The 21,133-nt window shown below is 41.4% G+C and overlaps 1 protein-coding gene across 2 annotated transcripts; it reads left to right on the forward strand.

Moving 5' to 3' along the window:
• The first annotated feature begins 1,383 nt into the window (after positions 1 to 1,383).
• Positions 1,384 to 15,732, forward strand: CIAO2A (cytosolic iron-sulfur assembly component 2A). Of its 2 annotated transcripts, XM_005300679.4 has the most exons (5): positions 1,391 to 1,622; positions 5,744 to 5,908; positions 10,277 to 10,326; positions 11,654 to 11,699; positions 13,361 to 15,732. In XM_005300679.4, the coding sequence occupies exons 1-5, from the start codon at positions 1,496 to 1,498 to the stop codon at positions 13,456 to 13,458; spliced, it is 486 nt and encodes a 161-aa protein (XP_005300736.1). In that variant the 5' UTR covers positions 1,391 to 1,495; the 3' UTR covers positions 13,459 to 15,732. The 2 variants fall into 2 exon arrangements, with proteins under 2 accessions (XP_042712466.1, XP_005300736.1); XM_042856532.2 differs by lacking the exons at positions 10,277 to 10,326; positions 11,654 to 11,699; positions 13,361 to 15,732 and adding an exon at positions 8,063 to 8,121 and having other exon boundaries at positions 1,384 to 1,622.
• Positions 15,733 to 21,133: the final 5,401 nt, after the last annotated feature.

Here is a 21,133-nt window from a genome sequence, read left to right on the forward strand (position 1 = left end):
CTCTCTGAAAATCTTACAGGGTACTAATGTTTGAAAGTAGCATCATTTCTCAAAGCAGAGTGCCAGAGACTTTTTACTCTGCTCCTGTGCGTGTGTCAACGCTATCATTTATTTGAGGGGAAACTCAAATTTAATAGGTTCAAAATATTATCCTAAAACATTCCCATGACTCTTTCCCCCACCAAGACATTCTATAATAAAATTTCCTGGTGTAAAATACCCACTGGAAATAAAACAATAACACCTAGTAGTCCTCCAAAGCAAGTACTACAACAGTATTTAAATTCCAGCAGCTAGATTGTGCACCTCACAAACTATAAAGTCGGAGGCTGGTTTAACTGGGAGTATAGATGTGTATGTATCTATGACACCAGGCTGTTCTCCAGTTAACCTATTTCTTGATCTCACTGCAGGAGAAACAGAGGAGCAACAATCCCAACAAATGGTTTATATCTGGGATTTTATGTCTGCTGCAGCCACGATTTTAGATGCTGATCAGTTTTGTACTGTATTGTTCACTGGCCCCCGTTCCGCATTGAGTTGGCAGCTGCAAGGAAGGGGACTTTGTTAGTCTCTAAGGTGCCACAAGTACTCCTGTTCTTTGTGCTAGTAGAGGTTGTTGCAAGATCAGAGCCTAGGCACCACTCTTGCCCTGTGCTGGATGGAATTTCAGACCTGCTCAAATCCAGATTGTTTCAGCCACCAGCCATTAAACTACAGTACAAATGAACTGACAGCACTGAAAGAAGAACAGGAGTACTTGTGGCACCTTAGAGACTAACAAATTTATTAGAGCATAAGCTTTCGTGGACTACAGCCCACTTCTTCGGATGCAACTAATAAATGTGTTAGTCTCTAAGGTGCCACAAGTACTCCTGTTCTTTTTGCGGATACAGACTAACACAGCTGCTACTCTGAAACCTGACAGCACTGAGGGATTTCCTTAGACCCCCCAACTGTCCCATCCTCCTCCAGTGGTCAGTACCCCCGCAGTGTTGCCAATGTAGTCATTTTCCAACCCTTCTTTCCCCCGCCCCATAAATTCAAACACCCCCTGTAATTTCAATTCCTGGGGAAGACTCTGCTACTGACATCTCTAGAATGTGCTGTCACCCTGCAGGGGTTGCACCCCCCACAAACGCTGCCCAGGTATGAATGTTTTAGGGGCTACTGGCAGGCTGCTCGCCCCAGCCTGGGCAAGGCTTTAACACACTGAATCGTTGCAAAGCTCAAGTCAGGTTTCTGCCCCTGGCCCAGCTGCACGCCAGGAACGCGCTGGGCGGGGCGGAGTAGCCTCCAGGCTCCCAGCTCTTCCCCCGCCCCTAGGAGCCCGGGCCCTGGCTAAACCCCTGCCCGTTCCCCAGCGTGCCCTCTATGCCCCGCCCCTCGTGGTCTGGCCCCGCCCGCTCGCCGTCTCCTATCCGGAAGCTGCCGGGGAGGGCAGCAGGGACGGTGGCCGCGCGGGGCTGTTTCTCTCCGATGGCGGAGCGGAAGGATGTCGCTGGTGTCCGGGCTGCTGTCGCACACGCTGGGCAGGGTGCTGCGGCTCTCCGGGCTCCATAGCGGGGACCATGCGCAGGGGGGCCCGGCCATGGAGCAGGACAGAGCGCTCGAGGTGTATGGTGACTATCGCAGCCGCTGCCGGGAGCGCGGGCCGGGGCGAGGGGCGCAGGCAGGGGCAGGCGGCGCCTCGGGGGCTGGGCTGGGCACAGGGGCGGGGAGCGGCGCGTCGAGGTAATTCGCCCTGCCCCGAGGGCAGGGGACCGGGCTAGGTGATCTCTCGAGGTCCCTTCCAGTCCTATGGTGCCCTGGGGGGAGCGGTGCCCTGGGGATGGGTCGGTGCCCTTGGCAGGTGGGTGGGTGCCCTGGGGGGAGCGGTGCCCTAGTGGGTGGGTGTCCTGGGGAGGGGCGGATGGATTGATGCCCCCGGCGGATGGGTGGGTGCCCTGGGGGGAGCGGTGCCCTGGAAACGGGTCGGTGCCCTTGGCAGGTGGGTGGGTGCCCTGGGGGGAGCAGTGCCCTGGCGGGTGGTTGTCCTGGGGAGGGGCAGATGGGTGGTTGCCCCTGGCAGGTGGGTGGGTTGGTGGGTGTCCTGGGGGGACATCTATATGCATCCGAAGAAGTGGGCTGTAGTCCACGAAAGCTTATGCTCTAATAAATTTGTTAGTCTCTAAGGTGCCACAAGTACTCCTGTTCTTCTTTTTTCTGGGGGGAGTGGTGCCCCCGGCGGGTGGTTGCCCTGGGGAGGGACGGATGGATTGGTGCCCCTGGCAGGTGGGTGGTTTGGTGCCCTGGGGGGAGCAGTGCCCCGGCGGGTGGTTGCCCTGGGGAGGGGCGGATGGGTTGGTGCCCCTGGCAGGTGGGTGGCTGCTCTGGAGGAAGGGGTGGGTGAGTGTTCTGGATACTGAGAGCTTTGGAATGGGTTGTTGGTGGCCAGATGCAGTGGGGCAGAGAGAGAGAGGTGCCTGGGGACCCACCTGGCCCTGAGATCTGTGCAGGGTGGGAAGCTGTCTGCGCTGCTCAGCTCTGGTGTAAGGTGAGCCACTCTCAACTGGGAAGTTACCTTGTTACTTCATCCCTCTGGCTAGGGCACAGGCCAGACACCCTTGGCAGTTAATGCGAGACTGGTAGCTCCAGAAAGGGCAGACGGGCCAGACTAACCTTTTGTGTGCCAGGTGCCAAATATATTTGTGGCCCCCCTGGAGGCAATGGAGCATGTTGTGGGGACGTTAGTCCCCAGAGCGAGGAGCCAGCCAGAGGCAATGGGGCATGGCATGGTAGGGGCGGCCCCGCTCTGCCCAGCCCAGTGTGAGGGCACTATTTACAAACCGGCAGTTGCCAGATGCACAGTGGCCCAGTCCTGTGCTGCCAGCATGCCCCTTCCCCTTGGGGGCGGGCCCCTGCCGTGCCACACAGTTCCCTCCCCCCCCCCCCAAAACCGGAACCCTTTCCCCCCAATTCCCTGTGGCCAGAACCCCCCTGTACCTGCTATGCCCAGCACCCCCACACACACACATGCACAGCACCCCGCACAACACCACCCTTGCCCACAGCCTCACCACAACTGCCCAGCACCCCCCACAGAATCCCCACTCTCTGGTGCCTCAACACACACACAGATCCACCCTGCCCCTTCACAGCCCAGCACTCCCCAGAGAGCCACTCCCCACGCCCTGCCACCCGGCCGCACTCACTGGCCCCTCAGGAGTGGCAAGATCAGCCAGGCTAAGGCCTGCCCCGGCCAAGCTATCTCAAGACACAGGCAAGCCCCCCACACTGTCACCCCTCCTCCTCCCCCCCCCCCCACCCACCCACCTGGCTGAGACTGGCCAGACTTCTGCACCAGTCCCAGAAAGCTCAGCTCCCGGGAGACAGACGGGCCCCACAGGTGATGGGAAGCAGAGACTGCCCGGAGCCGGAGGTGCACTGAGTCCAGCCAGGGGGCTGAGAGGAGCAGGGGGGTGAGGCCAGGGGGCCTGAGGAGCAAATGATGGGTGGGGGCAATCAGCATGTGCTCAGAATGTGAGTCTTGATAGCCCCTGTAACTTTTATCCTAGTGATTGTAACTAGTAGAGGTTCTGCTGAGGTGTTAAATATTTGTTATCCAATTTTAGGGTCCTCTGTGGCCCTTTACATGGATTCTAGCTCCTTTGTAAATTCCATCCTTAATCTCCAGCTCTCCAAGACAGTTGTAAAACAATGCAATACAAATACTGTGTTTGTAGTAGTATTTTCCTATAAACATAGGAGCAATTCCAAACCACAAGTCATCTAGTTCACAATCTAAATATTAAAACCAAATCTGGTGGCAAAAGCATTTCTTCCATACATTATAAATCAAGTTTAGATTTAGTTTGTAGCCAGAAGAGCAAAAAATAGCAAATACTGAATTGGAGGCCAGATTGAAGCCCTTGTGCACACCGTTCTAGAGCCACTCTGTTGTAATTACTGTTGGAGAGGGGGATGTTTGCAGACTTGAGTGGGTCATCAGTGGCACGCTTTTCATTGGCATTAATTCAGGTTGTTAGTTGCACTTCAGATACTCAGTATTTGGATACCATATGCTATCTGAAACATAGCCTTTTTAATATACTAAGTAACTCCAGGGCCGCCCGGGTGGGCGAGTGGGGCAATTTGCCCCAGGCCCTTCAGGGGCCCCCACGAGAATATAGTATTCTATAGTATTGCAAATTTTTTTATGGAAGGGGCCCCCAAAATTGCTTTGCCCCAGACCCCCTGAATCCTCTGGGCAGCCCTGAGTAACTCTAAAATCTTAACACTGTTCAGAGATGAATTTTACTGGGAAGAAGGCACTCTGATTCTAGATTTTTATTACGCAACAGATCATCCTGGACATACATTAAGTTCACTGTGTAAACTGATGAGTCACTGACTGTCGGTAAAACTTCATGGCAGGAAAGTTCAATGGGTCGGTTTCAGCCCTTGTCTAACTCCACTGTAGTTAATGGCATTACAACAGGGCTGAATTTGGCCCATTTATATATTAACAAGTTTGTGAAAAGGTGACTATGGTATTTGATTCAATATTAGCTTTTATTGCCAGCATTAAATGCTATCACACATGTTGGGTGAATATTGTATTCACCAAAGGGCTTTGAGATATTACTTTTAGAAAATGACTTCTCATGCAGACTACGGGCAGAATATAAAGCCAGTTGAGATGACCACACTGAGTACTCAAACAATGTAATCAAAGTCCTTTTGTACACTCTGAGTTCATTGCTGGAATGCTTTTCCACTGAAAGAGTTTGGGGCTGTTTGCATGGCATTCCCTTTAAAAAAAAAAAAAAACAGGTTAGGTTTGTAGTATGGGTTCCAGCCAGCCACATCTATAGTAGGTTGATTTAAAAAATAAATAAATAAATAAATGATTGTTAACAAGGTTGAATTAATCTGAAATTAATCAGATAATGATTTTTACAAATTTATTCTTTATTTGCAACTGTTGACAGATCATACAAACAAATTTTATCCTGTCATTTGTTCATGAATTCCTCACTGTGTATATTTGGTCACAGAAACCTTATAGTATTGTTTCTGTCCAGTGATTGGATGACCTAAACTTGTGAACAGGAGGATATCTCTTTTTCGGGTTGTGAATTGTCCTTTAGCATTTGTAATAGTTTTGAATCTACACTGTAAGCACTTCATCCTGGAAAATGCTTAGTCTCTCCAACTTCTATTGACTTTTTTGGGAGCAAGAGTGGCTTTCAATCTTGCAAAACTTAACCCATATATCAGAAGTTCCTCAAGTCAAGGATCTTATTTTCTTACTCTTCTGTGAAGTGCTAAGCATACCAATTTCAGTAAGAGAGAGGTGTCAACAATCACATTGCCCTGGGTAAAGGGTTTGATGTAATAAGATACTATAAACTAAATTCATACTGTGTTCTGGGTAAGGTCTGTGTTTTCCCGGTCAAAACAGTGCAGAGCTGATGCACTCCATTTGTAGGTAGTAAAATGCTATGTTCTTTAACCATGAACTGTAGAAATTTTTGCATTGTATGGAGAGGAGCAGACATGGTGAGATACAGGTGCTTTGGTTTGTGCTCCTCTTGGGTGAACTGAGTCAGCAAGACGTTTCAGTAACCAGGCCTCTCCTGGAGAGGAGTTGAAAAAATTAGGCTGGGAAGAACAACTTGTTAAAAATCTATGACTTTTTCCCTAATCCTCTAATTTTATAAAAGGTATTTCATTTCTGGTGTATGTCCTTCTGCTTTAGATATAATTCGAACTATCCGGGATCCAGAGAAGCCTAACACTTTAGAAGAACTGGAAGTGGTAACAGAAAGTTGTGTCGAAGTGCACGAGATAGGGGAAGATGAATATCTCGTTATTATCAGGTTTACACCAACAGTACCTCATTGCTCTTTGGCAACTCTCATTGGTAAGATGCATATTTCCTTAAATGGCCGAATCGTTTTTTTCAAAATGTGTAACAGTAAACCAAATGCAATGGAGGTTCGTCTGAGTAACGCTAATAAAAATAAAGTATTTTTTCACTTGTATATTAGAAAGCATTATACAAAGCAGTCAAAAGAAATTTTTAACTTGACCAGAGCTCAAAGAGCCAGGAAGCTCTTTGCAGTATTTCTTAAACCGAATAGCATTTTATGAAGCAAAAAGATCCTGTGGGTCTTGTTCAGGGATGACGGCTTTCAAAAATCCTCTTCGTGCTTTGGTAGTTCCAAGAAGCACTGAGTTAAGAGAGGAAGAAAAGGAATTGTGAGTTACGTGTACATGATTGCGGCCTATTAGGTCCTAGCCACACTAGTTTGAATAGTATTGGGCTTGACAGCAGTTTTCAAAAATGCCTGTCGCGGATATGGACCTACCACTGTTTTACAGTTCAGTGTAGCCAGAGGTTTTCTATGTATGGTAGTGCAAACAATGATACTGGACTAGTCCCTTTAAGGTAATCTGTAGCACAATTTCTGAATATACACCTCTACCCCGATATAACGCTGTCCTCGGGAGCCAAAAAATCTTATCGCGTTACAGATGAAACCGCGTTATATCGAACTTGCTTTGATCTGCCGGAGCGTGCAGCCCCGCCCCCCTGGAGCACTGCTTTACTGCATTGTATCCGAATTCGTGTTATATCGGGTTGCGTTATATCGGGGTAGAGGTGTAGCTGTAATATGGTTTGGTGTGGAAGTAAACCATTTAATAGCTTACTGTTGCTCTAGGTGTTTCAAAATGTTTAACAAGCTACAGTACAGATAGGGCTTCAGTATTTGCCTTGTTGCTTCTTAGCTAAGCAGCCGAAGGTTGCTTTAGATAACTGGTGGCCAGACTTTAGAAATAATGGGGAAAGGGGAAGCATTAGTGTTGAAATGAATGTAGAACAGTGATTGTTGAGTAATACTGTGCCTTGGTAGTATATGATGAATAGGGAGTAAAGCAGTGTGGCTTATGGTGTAGTCTTGTCTCGAGAGATTAATCTTCACTGATTTAAGAGAAATAACATATCGGGCTCTCTTCAGCAGTTCTTACTCATGCAAAATTGCATTGAAGAAAATACAATGGGATTAGATCTGTGATGGCTCCTGTGTCTAGGTCTGTTAAAAATTGAAGTTATATTTTTAATTTTTATTGATTACAATCTAGGGATTGTATATTTACCCAGCTTGTATCCTCCTGAATATGAATAGCTGATAGGAGTTGATTTTTCCTTGGGCTAGAAGGGTATGTTCCGAAATGTTGCATGGTTCCGGCATTACTACAGAAGTTTAAAGAAAAGCAGTTTGTCAGATCTTAAAAATAAAAACAAACCCTCTTATGTACTATTAAAAGATCACAAAGTAGAACAAGATTATACTACTCTTGCTTATTTTCTTTGATTATGTGCTTAGTTGGGATGTTGTTCATCCTGTTTCCTTCCTGTGATGAAACAAGACTTCAGCTCTCTGAAGTTACGCTGCTTAGATATAACATATCAAGATTAGCAAGCTTTATATTTCTAAGTTAACACAGACAAAGGATTCTCATTTTACATTTTAAATACTTTTTTTCCTTAAAGGAAAATAAATGTTTGAGTTTAACCAAGAGGCAAATCATGCTGAAGTATCACACCACTTCTTTGTATGGGAAAATGAAGTACAAATGGTTGAGAATTAATCAGCCTATTTTAGGACTGGCAGCTACCTAATTATTTACTATGGGCTTATCTACATAGGGAAGCAATTTTGAAATAAAATAGGGTGTGAATTTGAAACACAGTAGTTGGTCATGCTATCTCCCTGTATAGACACTCTTCTATTCCACACTTAGTGCCTTTGTGTAGAATAAGAGTGTTCATATTGGAAGCTAGTATGGAATATCTATTCCCCAATAGCTATTCCAGGCAATTTGCTGGTGTAGAAAGGCCCTTACAAAAAACAGATTCTATGAGCATTACTTACAGTATATGTATTTAAATAGTCTGAAGATTTTTATCTGATTTTTGAGAAGTAAAGTAGCTGACTGTTTTAGAGCGCCACGGTTTGATTTCCACAGGCTTTGTGTTCTTTTGTTCTGAGTAACCTCTGTTTCTCCACAGTTCCTCATTCTGTAAAAGGAAAGAGCTACAGCAAGTATATTTAAGCAGCTATGCAGCACATGTAAGAGCATAAGCTGTTTGTCAGAGTTCCTCTCATGCACAGACTACTTGATTTTAAATTTTTATGTCTTTTTAAAGTAGGCCCTAAATAGCCTGGGACCAGCCTACTGAGAGTGACAGTCTGTGTGGTGCTGAATTTCTATCCTCCTTGATAGAACTGGGTTTGGCAGAATTGAATTTTTTTTACACAATTTTGACAGATAATATCAATGCTTATTTTTAAATTTTTTTAAAATTATAGTTTTTTAATTTTCAGTTGTAGGAAATTTATGGGCTGGTCTGATAATGGGAGGAGTCAGATAATTATTTAATGACGTGTTGAGATCCAAAAAGTAAAAGCTTTATAACCATTAAAACACACACTGTCAACATCACGTGTCTAAATATCTAAAGTAAATATCCTTAAGTCGAACTCAAATAAGTTCTCAAGCATAATTTTTCTTACTGTACCTATTTGTAAATTTTTATTTTTATCAGTGGAAATATATTTTTCATTGGTCTGTATGTGTACATTGAGATCAACATTTACTGACATTTACCAATTAAAAATCTGATCTAAGCCTAGATATAATAGAGAGGGGAATGGCTGCCAGGATGTTCTCCATACAGGCCCCAGGACTCTGGAATCCCCTCCTGTCCTTGCTCTGAAGTAGCCCAGACTTCCAGGGCATCTTGGAGGGCCTATTTATTTCAAGTGATTTTTGAGGCATGAGCCAATATATTGAGGTGTTGGTATTTCTACTGCTGCTTGATAGAAGGGTTGGGCGGTTGGTATTGCATTTTGTTTTAACTAATTGGCAGGGTGCTCAGAACCTGTGCATGGGCACTCTTTACTTTCTTTCAATTTAGAATAAACAAATATATTTTTAAGAAGTCTATGACTGCCTGGATATTTACTCTCTGAAAGGAACTGGTAGCTGGGAGAGTTATTGCTGTAACTGAGAGTGTCTCCTGGTCAGTCCAGTGGCTAATCTCCAGGTCGTTGAAAAATGGGTCACATACTTGTAGTGGTCTTCTGTCCCAAAGAATTACTGGGTGCTTGCCTGTTATGTCATACTCTCTAGTGGATTCAAGCATCCTCTTCATCTGTCTGCCCTATGCTAATGATTACGAAGATGAACACATTAGATTTCAGATGTTTCTCTGTAGGTTAGTTGCATGTAATCTCCTAATTTATCACTAAAAGCATATAGTTACTACAGTGATGGGTACAATAGAAAGGCCTAATTTAGATAACATTGTGTTTGAATGTTACATGTAAACCAGTGGTTCTCAAACTGGGGCCGCTGCTTGTGTAGGGAAAGCCTCTGGTGGGCCGGGCCGGTTTGTTTACCTGCCGGGTCCGCAGATTCGGCCGATCGTGGCTCCCATTGGCCTGGAGCGATGAACCGCGGCCAGTGGGAACAGCGATCAGTCCAACCTGCGGACCCGGCAGGTAAACAACTGGCCTGGCCCACCAGGGGCTTTCCCTACACAAGCGGCGGCCCCAGTTTGAGAACCACTAGTGTAAACAGTCAATACTTTTTTTACTGATGTGTCACTTGCTGGTTTTTTAGATTAATCCAAGATTTAAATCGTAAGGTCCTTAGGTTTGTATCCTACTGAGCACATGTTCAGAGTTCAACAAATAATTTAATGTACATTGAAAATTAGCAAGGGATGGCTACCTGGAGTAGATGATACACTTGGGAGACAGAAGAATTTCCTGCTCCCCAAGTTGTCCCGAGATTGTGTTCTTTTCAAACTGTTTTCTCTTTTGTTAGAAGTTCAGTATCTTCCAAAAGAAATAGCTGCATTATGTACTCAGCAGAAGTTCAGTGCGGCCACAATAGTAGGAAAGACGTCTGGTACAGGAATGTAGACAAGAGGAGAGGAGTGATAGTTCTCTAAGGTGCTTGGAGACTAAAGTCTCTCTCTAGGTACAAAGCAGGCACAGAACAGGCTTCCCTATTATCCTGCCTGATCCTCGATGATCTGGAAGGACCAGATATTGGGGTCAGAGGGTGTCCGTTGTCACTCATTTGTTTTTCTGCTGAGAATGCTGCAGGGGTGACGCTGGAAATTAGGCAGACCAAAAAAATTGTTTAAATCATCCACAGAACTCCTTGAACTTGCCAATGAAAAAAATGGTTTTTATTGTTTGTTTTTAAACAGGGCTTTGTTTGCGAATAAAACTTCAGAGATGTTTGCCTTTTAAGCACAAGGTAAAGTATTCGTTTCTACCATTCTCATATCAGATTGCATGTGGATGTATGCCCAATACCAAATGACAAAACGAAACAAGCTGTAAGATTGCTTACTTAGTTTTAAAATTGTGGTCAAAAAGGTCTGTTGGTGTTTTTAAATAGTGCACATGGTGGGGATGGATTGTGGAAAATATAGGACATCTTAAAACAAACAACCCCAAATAGCTATCTAAGTCCTCCTAATGCTAATTCAAGGGAAAGAATTATGGGCCACAGGAACATTTCAAAGCGTCCAGGGATTGTGAATTTTATTAATGTTTAACTAGTTACTGGGTTTGTTTGTACTTTTGGAATAACTGGTTGTTGTTATCCCCAATGATTCCCGAGTGAGTAAGCGAGACAAGGTGACCTGGAAGTAAGGTAGTGGGTAACGTGCCAGCATCAGTTTGAATTCTGACTCCAGTTAAGGAATAAAGGTGCCCTCCACGGTTCGTGTGAGGATTCTCTGCAAAACAAAAACAAGGGAAATGGGATCTTATAGTGAGTTTGCTCAGAGAATTTGTAAGCACTGAAGAGGTAGGAATGGAGTCAGGATTTGAAATGAGATTTCTTATTCCTATAATTTAAATAGGAACACAGGGATTACCATATTGGATCAGGCCAGTGGTCTACCTAGTCCAATATATCATCTCACAGTGGCCAGCAGAATCACACTGCATTGACACTTTTACAGAGAGCCCCATTAGCCCCCACTGGCAAAAGTTGAGAATGATGTGACAAGGAGCTTTGAAGAAGGGGGGGTGGTAAATATCACTAAGGATTTCCTCCCTGAAAGGGTCTTATTTTCCAAATGTGTTTAAATAAGCTGTTCATGGAAGTGACAGTTGCAGTTCCTGTAGCTTCTAGACAAACAGCTCCTAACTCAGGCTCTACAAAACACTAGCTTGTGGTTTACCGAGAGCTGGCTGGCAAGATAGTGCTGGCTCTCCTCCCTATTTCCAGCTGCTTAACGGCATTGAAAGAAAACTAAACATGCACTTAAGTACTTTCCTAGTAATACTTAGCCATGTAAGTAATTGATATGGTTATCTCAGTTTGACCACCAATAGGCATGATTACCAATAGGGCTGTAAATTGGAGGGGAGATGCTTGAAAGACATTCTCGTAAAATCTAGATGATGAAAAAGCTTGAGACCTGCCTATTGTGTACAACAGGATAGGATGGTTCACAAATGTTAATTGTTAAATCAGTGTGCATACTTTGTACAGATATTTCTCTTTCCCAACAGTGTGCAGGAGTACAGCTATTCCTGTGTGTGGCTAACATTGTTTATTTCTTATCTAGTTGGAAATTTATATATCTGAAGGTGCCCATTCCACTGAGGAGGACAGTAAGTGGATTTTTATAAATTGAATGACTGTGGCTTCAGACTCTGTGTGTGGCCCACTATCCTAGGAATTAATGCAGTGGCATAGTTGCAGGATGAAGCATGCCACTGGGAAATCTCAAAATTTAAGTTGCTGCAATGAAATTGAAACTTGTTCATGTTGCACATCGAGTATATATTACTGTAGATCTTGAGGATTACATTTAAAAGGGGGGAAATAAATAGGAAGTATTGCATATGTGCAGCTAAGTACATTTCTGGAATTTCTTGACTTTGAGTGGTTGATCTTGCAATCTTGTATTAATGCTAGACTATTTTTATTATGGTTTTTAAAATGTGGAGGGACTGGACTGGCAAGCATGTGCCGTAGAAAATCTCAATTGTAAAACTGTGTCTTTATTAAAATAAAACCAAATTTTTTCCAAATAAAAAAGAACCACGAAAGACTCTGCCCATGCCAGATTTTGACCTTTCGCTTCTTTTGTTCTAAACCTGAATAGAATGTTTTTTTAACATGGAAAATTTGGGGTGCGCTTGGGATGTTTTTTCTTTTCTCTCATTCACATAGCTAGAAACTGAAACTAGAGAAATTCAGATTGACACAATTTACCTAGGGATGCAGCAGATTCTCCATCACTTGGAGCTATTAAACATCCACTCTTGATTTTTACACTCTAGCTTAACCAGAAGTTATGGACTTGATGCTGGAATCACTTTGTGAAAGTCTACGGCCTGTGTTCTGCAGGCAGGCAGACTAGGTGATCCTAATGGTACCTTCTGGGCTTAAAATCTATGCAACTTTAGCAAAACTTCAGTGGGAACAGGTAGTTGAGTTCCCAAATGCAGGGATATTGGAGCCTAAGAAATTAAAAGCAAAATTTAGAGCTCATAAAATTTCAACTTTGACAATTCCTACCCAAGATCAGGATATAGACACAGATGTAAGAAATGAGTATTAGTGCTATTATATCTCAATGATGGCTTTTCTGTTACAAGGAAGCAAAATACAATGTTTGTTCCATATTGTCCAGTTGTTGTGAAGGGTTAAGAGGAATTTAGGGTCGGATGTGGCTCTACACATTTTATATTACTTAAGGACTGCAGAATATCCAGCATAAACAGGGTGTTACATATTCCATTTCTGGACTAGCGATGCCATGAAAGTGATAGTGATTTCTAGTGGCTGTGTGTGATCATTCTCCCACTTGCGTCTCTGCCCCTCATCCCCTTCTAATCCCTCTTTGTTCCATCCAAGATTCCCAGTTCAACACCACTTTCATGTCATTTTCCCACTCCTGTGTGTTTCCGGTATGCCAGGAGCATCTCCTTGTACAGGTCTATCTTGCCATCTCCATTTCTACCTGCGCTGCACTTCTTCGGACTAGTCTATGATACAAATCGTAGTCCTCTTCCCCATAGAGCAAAGTGATTATAGTCCTGCCTATAAATATTTAAAATTAAAATTATAAGATAGAAGAAAGATGCCACAATCCATTTCTTATTCCTTTTGTCTGTTGCCTCCCATTCCCATTGCTTGAGATTGCTATTGTCTACAAAGATTTCAGGGACCTACCTCAGTGCAGGGTCAAGTACCTAGCACAATTACTATACAAGAATTCCTCAGTAAAATGGCTCTGACTAACTTTTCATCTGATATTTTGCAGTCAACAAGCAAATAAATGACAAAGAGAGAGTAGCAGCTGCGATGGAGAATCCAAACTTGCGTGAAATTGTGGAGCAGTGTGTTACAGAACCTGACTAGCAGCTACAGTAACCACGGAGCTATGATCATTTTGATACATTGGTTTAATTATTTGTAAAACTTCAAGGCCTTGAGTTTAATACTTACATTGTTTGTACCTTCCACATGATTTTTTAAAGAAACCATTTATAAAGCGAATGTAAATTATAAGAAGGGGGGTAGCAGTATATACAATTAGGTGAAGTGTATAGTGTTCTAAAGAATTTGTAATATTCAGTGTTCAAAGATAAATATTTTAACTAGTTATTATGAACCAGCAGTGTTGCCTTCTTCTGATGCACATTGTGATACAAAATCAATTTTGCAGGTTAAATTTCCACTGTGCTCAAATGGAATATGTTTCAATCACTACACTGTAAAAAAAAAAAAAAAAATTAAAAAAATTAATAAAATTGATTCTTATAATGAAAAGCCACTTCCTGTTTTGAATGTTTGTGCTCTTAATTTTACGAACTCTCCTGGCATGGTAACTAATAGAGAAGTAAACATTTTGCTCAAGTGTTTTTACTGTTGGTAAAATGTTTTCTCATAAAAATAGAAACTAAATGTAAAACACTAGCTGAAGCTCTAAATGTGAATATATTTTATAAATGGTCAACAGATCAATAGTAGTGTACCCAAAGTATTAAATGAATACTTCTGCATTTCAAATGCTCTTTAACCTTTATTCTTATGTCAGCAAGAAAAGCACTTCTTGTATGGCCATTATGTCCAAATGATATTAATAGAATGTCAGTGTAAATTAATAGAATTTTTCAGAAGATTTTAGCAGCAAATGGAATGACCCATGCTAAACACTTCATTGCTGTTTTGTTTGTTTTATGCATATTGTTTGTTTGAGGCATGTTGATTTAAAATCTGATCAGAGTTCAGTCATGGGACTAGCAGATTTGATACAGTAGAACTCCACTGAGTCTCTCTCTGCTAATCTTCAAACCTAAAAGATCTCCTACCCTCCCTTTCTAAAAATATTTAAGAATGCTGCAGTAATGCCTCGCTAGTAAAACTTTCTCTTTTATAAAAGTCTAAAGTATATCTATAACATTAAACTACACTTGATAAAGTAAAAATAAAATGTTTATGAAACAGTATCTCTGACTGTTTTCACATTGGTTAGTTAATTAATTTGTAAGAAGTTACTCAATCTACCAGTCATTAGTGTCAATTGGAGCTTGTATTTTCTGTGTTTCTGTCTGGAATTGGTTCTGGTAAAATGAAATAATTAGAAAACAGCAAATCTAATCAAGTACCATTATAGCTGATAAATAAGTTAAAATCTAAATTGACCATTTTTAAATGTATTTATATAGCTTTATGTAATATCCTGAAATTCCATAGACTGACTTGGTGCTGTGATAGGTACATCATGTAAGAATCTGGATTAATTAGGAAAGGAACCAATATTAAAAGTAATTTTTTTGTCTTTGCAATTTGGAATAAACATAATTTAAAAAAAAAACCTATAAAATATTTAGGGAGTGAACACCTGCTGGAAAATGCAGAAAAGAAGTAATTCTGGAGAATGAAAGTGCACAGAAACCTGTGCTATGTTAAGCTTTAATCAAGTGCATCAGTCAGCATTTTCTGCAGTAGCCATTACAGAACAGCATAACATCTTCTTGCACACAAAAAAATGTCACTCAAGAAAAGTTTATGTATTAGTTAGAAATGATCTAATGAGTATGATTGATTCTTTTAATGTTTTTAGAAAAACTTCAACACTAATTTAAATGATGCTTTCCTCTCCAAGTTATATGATGGCTATATTTCCAAGGGAATCGATATTTCCTATACTTTTTTGGTCAATGTCTCCCAGCCTATATAACAGTTTGTCTTTACTCTTGCCATCAAAAAAATAATTATTTTTCCTTTTAAAGAACTGCTTGCATTTGAATAGGTCCAAATTGTATGACTTGAAATTCAATTACTGTTCACTTAACTACTTAGAGCCTATATGCAATATGGGCAGAATTTCTGCCATAATGAGAAGGAAGTTGAGAATAGCCAAGACTAGACCATGCTATTAATAATTTATATTGGTGTTGGTGACCAGTTATGGAGACAAGAACATGCTATCTATGATTCCAGACTCTTCCATCTATTATGGATTCATGTTACTGTAGGAACCTTTCTGTATTTATTTGTATAACTGAATGCTCATACAATATTGTAAAAGTCTCTATTTTTATATCATTTATTTTTGCTGGTCTGTTGCACTAATAATGTCTTTCTATGTATCAAAAACAGATATAAATGATGGAGTCCTCCAAAAGATCTCTCTTGATAAGAATAATTCTTTTGGGGGGATTTATACCATGCTAATCACCTTGATGTCCAAGTACCTGTATTCAAATTTTGTTGACCATGCAATTCTGCTTGTGTGCCAGTTTGATTGTGGTTCCTGCAGAAGCATCTGCTGCTCAGTTAAGCACAGAGAGAGACTGGTAATAGATGTTGGTATTTCAAATTTACTTTTAGGTGGAACTGATTTTTGTTCTTCTAGTTATCTCTGGCATGTGAAAGAACGCCAGGTTTGGAGCCAACCTCGCAATATGGCTGTCCTGTCTCAATCGCAATTAGCTTTGTTGCTGTTTTCTCGACATGGTTAATAGATCTATTTACTCGATATTATTATGAAGGATGTTTGACATACTCTGTGCTTTCTTCTGCTTTTAAATTTTAAATATCACTTCTTTACTACTTAGGAACTATAAACTATGGTTAAAATAGTTATTGGAACAAGCCCTCTGTTGCAGTTCAAAGATTGATTTCTGGATATGTTTTTAGAATTCCAGTGTTTGAAATTCTTACTAAAGCTTTTTCTAATCATTATCATAAGAATGGCCATACTTGGTCAGACCAATAGTCCAGTGGTTGTCAACCGGGGTACACAGAGGTCTTCCAGGGGTACATCAACTCATCTAGATATTTGCCTAGTTTTACAACAGGCTAAATAAAAAGCACTAGCTAAGTCAGTACAAACTAAAATTTCATACGGACAATGACTTGTTTATACTGCTCTATATACTATACTCTGAAATGTAAGTACAATATTTATATTCCAATAGATTTATTTTATAATTATGTGGTTAAAAATGAAAAAGTCAGCAATTTTTCGGTAATAGCAGTGTGACACTTTAGTATTTTTATGTCTGATTTTGTAAGCAAGTAGTCTTTAAATGAGATTAAATTTGGGGGTACACAAGACACATCAGGCTCAACCTTTCCAGACTACTGTACCCCTTTCAGGAGAGTCACTGCGGCAATGTTTTCAGAGAACTATCCACAGTGACTCCAAGGTCTCTGCCTTGAGTGGGAACAGATAATGTAGACTCCATCATTTTGTATATGTAGTTAGGATTATGTTTTCCAATGTGCATTACTTCGCATTTATCAACATTGAATCTCGTCTCTTACTTTGTTGCCCAGTCACCCAGTTTTGTGAGATCTCTTTGTAACTCTTCGCAGTAAGCTTTGGACTTAACTATCTTGAGTAATTTTGTATCATCTGCAAACTTTGCCACCTCTCTGTTTACCCCTTTTTTCCAGATCATTTATGAATATGTTGAACAGCACTGGTCCCAGTGCTGATTCTTGGGGGATCCTGCTATTTACCTCTCTCCACTATGAAAACTGATAATTTATTCCTACCCTTTGATTCCTATCTTTTAATTAGTTACTGATCTATGAGAGGACCCTCCCTCTTTAGTCCATGACAGCTTACTTTGCTTAAGAGCCTTTGGCGAGGGATCTTGTCAAAGGCTTTCAGAAAGTACAAGTACATTATATCCACTGGGTTACCTTTGTCCACGTGTTTGCTGATTCCCTCAATTAATTTTAATAGATTGGTGAGGCATGGTTTCCCTTTGCAAAAGCCATGTTGACTCTTAGGCTTACCAACTAGTAATTGCCAGAATTGCCTCTGGAATCTTTTTTAAAAATTGGTGTTACGTTAGCTATTCTCATTCAGAGGCTGATTAAAGCAATAGGTTACACACACAGTTAGTAGTTCTGCAATTTCACATTTGAGTTTCTTCAGACTCTTAGGTGAATATCATCTGGTCCTGGTGACTTTTATTCCTGTTTAATTTACCAATTTGTTCCCAAACCTCCTCTATCGACACCTCAGTCTAGGACAGTTCCTCAGATTTGTCACCAAAAAAGAATGGCTCAGGTGTGGGAATCTCCCTCACATCCGCTACAGGGAAGATCAGTGCAAAGAATTCATTTAGCTTCTCTGCAACAAGTTTTTCTTCCAGGAGTGTTCCCCACTGATTGTTTGGCAGGCGTCCTGCTTCTGAGGTTCTGGTGTGCTTAACAATTTTTATGCTGTTAGATTTTGTGTCTTTTGCTAGTTGCTCTCCAAATTCTTTTCTGGCCTGCCTAATTATACTTTCACACTTGACTTGCCAGTGTTTATTCTCTTTTTCTATTTTCCTCAGTTGGATTTAACTTCCAGTTTTTAAAGTATGCCTTTTTACCTCTGCCTTTTTCACACTGTTTGGCCATGGTGGCATTTTTTTGGTGGTCCTACATTTTGGGGGGAGAGACGGGGGGTGTAGATTTAGTTATGGTGTTTTTTAAAAGCTTTAATGCAGCTTGCAGGCATTTCACTCTTGTGACTGTTCCTTTTAATTTCCATTTAAATTTCCATTTCCTCATTTTTATGTAGTTGCCCTTCGTGAAATTAAATGCTACTGTGGTGGGTTTCTTTGGTATTCACTGCCCCCCTACCTTACAAGCATGTTAAATTTAATTATATTATGATCACTGTTACTGAGCGGTTCAGCTATATTCACCTATTGGACCAGAAGAGGACACTCTTCTTAAGGTACCTTATCTGAGGACAACTTAGATCTGAAATGTTTGTGCTAAATAAGAAAACTATTGTCAATTTTTATAGCCAAACTGAGTTGTTATATCCTTATCCTAAGTGCACAAACAAGCCTCTTATGTACACTTAAAACTCTTGCATTTGCGTGACGGGGACTGAAAATAAAAACTAATCTTCCTCCTCAGTTTCTTTATATGCGCTATTGAATGGAAATATCTGTGCATATGCAGGGCGTTTACATTTTCAAGTAACTATTGCAAACATAATAAATCCTCACTACATCTCTGAAGGACTCTTGTAGGAGGTGGCGTATACAGCTAGGCAGGTACACACATCCTGAAGAGGTTATAGATCCAATGGACTAAACAGAGTCCTAGGAGAAACTCAAAAGTAGCAGGCCATTTAGTGCCCTCCAAAAGGAAACAACGAGCCTTAACTTTGAGCTCTAGGTGCTGTCCTGCACCCAGAGTGATATTTGCATCCTCTGTCTTGTGCAGAGCGAAAGCAGAATGTTTTGGGTGATGCCTCCCTTTAAAATAGAATGGATGCTGTAACCAGAAGATGCCGTAGGAGTTGGGAATGACAGTTGGGATGTTGGAACTGGAAAGTTCTGGGGCAGTTGGGGAGAGATGGAACGTTAATCCCAAGAGTCTATAGCAACTGAAGGTGGATTTGGATAGCTGGAGAAAGCGCCGTGACAGCAGCAGGATCCTTTTGAGGAAGATTTTAATAGGAAGCAGGACAGTGTAGATGAAAAGAACTCTGTAAGGGACATGGGGAAAGAATTGCAGGGATGGAATAAAAGGAGAAACCAATCTGAGCAAGGGAAAGGTGGCGGAAAAAGAGACTGAAAAGATAAACGTGCCTCCGTTTCTTCCTTGGAAGGGTTTGAATTGCTGCCTCAGGCCTTAAAATATGAGCTTTGTTTTTCCCCATTGGCAAAATTCTTTGCTCCCCAGGCCACGTTCTGCCTTTGTGTAAAATTCCTGCAGATGTTCTGGTGAGTTCTGCAAGGTGATGAATATAGCCCAAAGGCGGAATTGACTCTGGTGAAGGGTTTAACTGGTTGGGCAGTAATCATTGATATATACAATGTGGCATCATTGGCGGTCATAGACATGATTTTTTGAGTAGGGAATTGTGGGTTGATCTTATTTAGTTATACATGAATGCATGGCTTTTAAGTTTAGGTCAGGAGCAAGTAATATTTATTTTATTTGTTTTTATTTTTTGGTTCAAAGTGGGATTTTGGTTGCTCTGGATTGCTGGCCTTTACAATTTTTTCTTGCCTGTGTGCTCTAAATGGAAATATATGTCTTAGAACACGTTGAACTGAGATGCAAAAATCCCAGTGAATGTCCAACTGACTTCAATTTGTGAGGATTTCAGAAGTTTCTTTGTTTAGTTTTAACTTTGCATCTAAATCCACTACAATCTGTGACCTTGTGATACAATTGTTGCAAATAATGGTCCACTTGGAGAGACAGCTCTAGAACTTAATATTAACTTTTGAGCAACTAATTCATTTACATTTCTTATGTCTCTTACACAGGGCTGGCTCCAGGGTTTTGGCCGCCCCAAGCAGTCCAAAAAAAAAAAAAAAAAAAAAAAAAAAAAAAAAAAAAGCCGTGATCGCGATCTGCGGCGGCAATTTGGCGGAAGGTCCTTCGCTCCGAGCGGGAGTGAGGGACCATCCGCCGAATTGCTGCCAAATAGCTGGACCTGCCGCCCCTCTCCCGAGTGGCTGCCCCAAGCACCTGCTTGCCAAGCTGGTGCCTGGAGCCGGCCCTGCTTTTACAGGTAAGCAGTACAGGTGAGGGAAGGTAGCATTTCCCGCTTATTAAATTGAGAGCCGTGGCGCTTACTAGAATTGTGTGAATAATGGGTTCTTAGGTTTGCTGGCAATTTGAAAAATTGGGTAAAAAACATTTTTGGTCAAACAAAATGTTTTGATTTTGACCATTTAAAACATTTTTATTGTTTTAAAAAAAATTTAAAAGGAAATTTTGAAACAAGTAATTTTGAACCAAAAAATTGAAGTTCTTTGTTGAGAAAATGTCAATCTGAAATACTTTGACATATTTGGAATTTTGTAGGTGTTTGTTTCAGTTAAAAAAAAATCTGGCATCATGGGATTTGCAAAACATCTCTATCACTGGATCTAAATTTTTTTTTCCGTCTCCCTCTCTTCTCCCCTCCCCCCCCCCCCCCCCAAAAAAAAATAAAAGGCTTTAGTACAAAAAATTTTGCCCAGCTCTGACTCTCAGAAATTAGGAGCAGCTGTGGCTGCAATGGATTTGATACACTTAACCTTTGTGTATGGAACTTCTCTGCATATATGTTTTGGGGATGACTTCTGACTGTTCCTTCACTAATTGTAAACTTAACCAATTTACCCTTTAAAAGTGTGCTTCTAATTTAGACAAACAGTTTAATATTCTTTGCAGGTAAGAGGTGATGTAATTTTATCTGCATGTATAGTATGTGCTCTTAGAAATGGTGGGGGAAGATAAGGTTACCGGACATGTTCCTTAGTACGCACCTTTCCTCTGCCTAGGGGGAGAGCTTATGATTTTGACTTCAGAAGAGCAGCACTGCTATTCCTCATGGAGCCATGGGAGGGTGCTGCTGGATTGGCCAGCATCTCTTGCTTGACTCATGGTGAGGACTGCATTCTTTTGGGTTTTAAATGAGTTGTATGTTGCTAGACTTCTGGAGACAAGGGGATAGGTTTTTTTTTTTTTTTCTTTCTTGAAAAAGGCTTGAAAAATAAACACTTTTTTTATTTGCAGTAATTGTTTGTAGTACCTTGAGAACCTTTAGGCAGCAGCCACTAATTCA

Source organism: Chrysemys picta, chromosome 10, assembly GCF_011386835.1.
Source record: "Chrysemys picta bellii isolate R12L10 chromosome 10, ASM1138683v2, whole genome shotgun sequence".
Lineage (NCBI taxonomy): Eukaryota > Metazoa > Chordata > Testudines > Emydidae > Chrysemys > Chrysemys picta.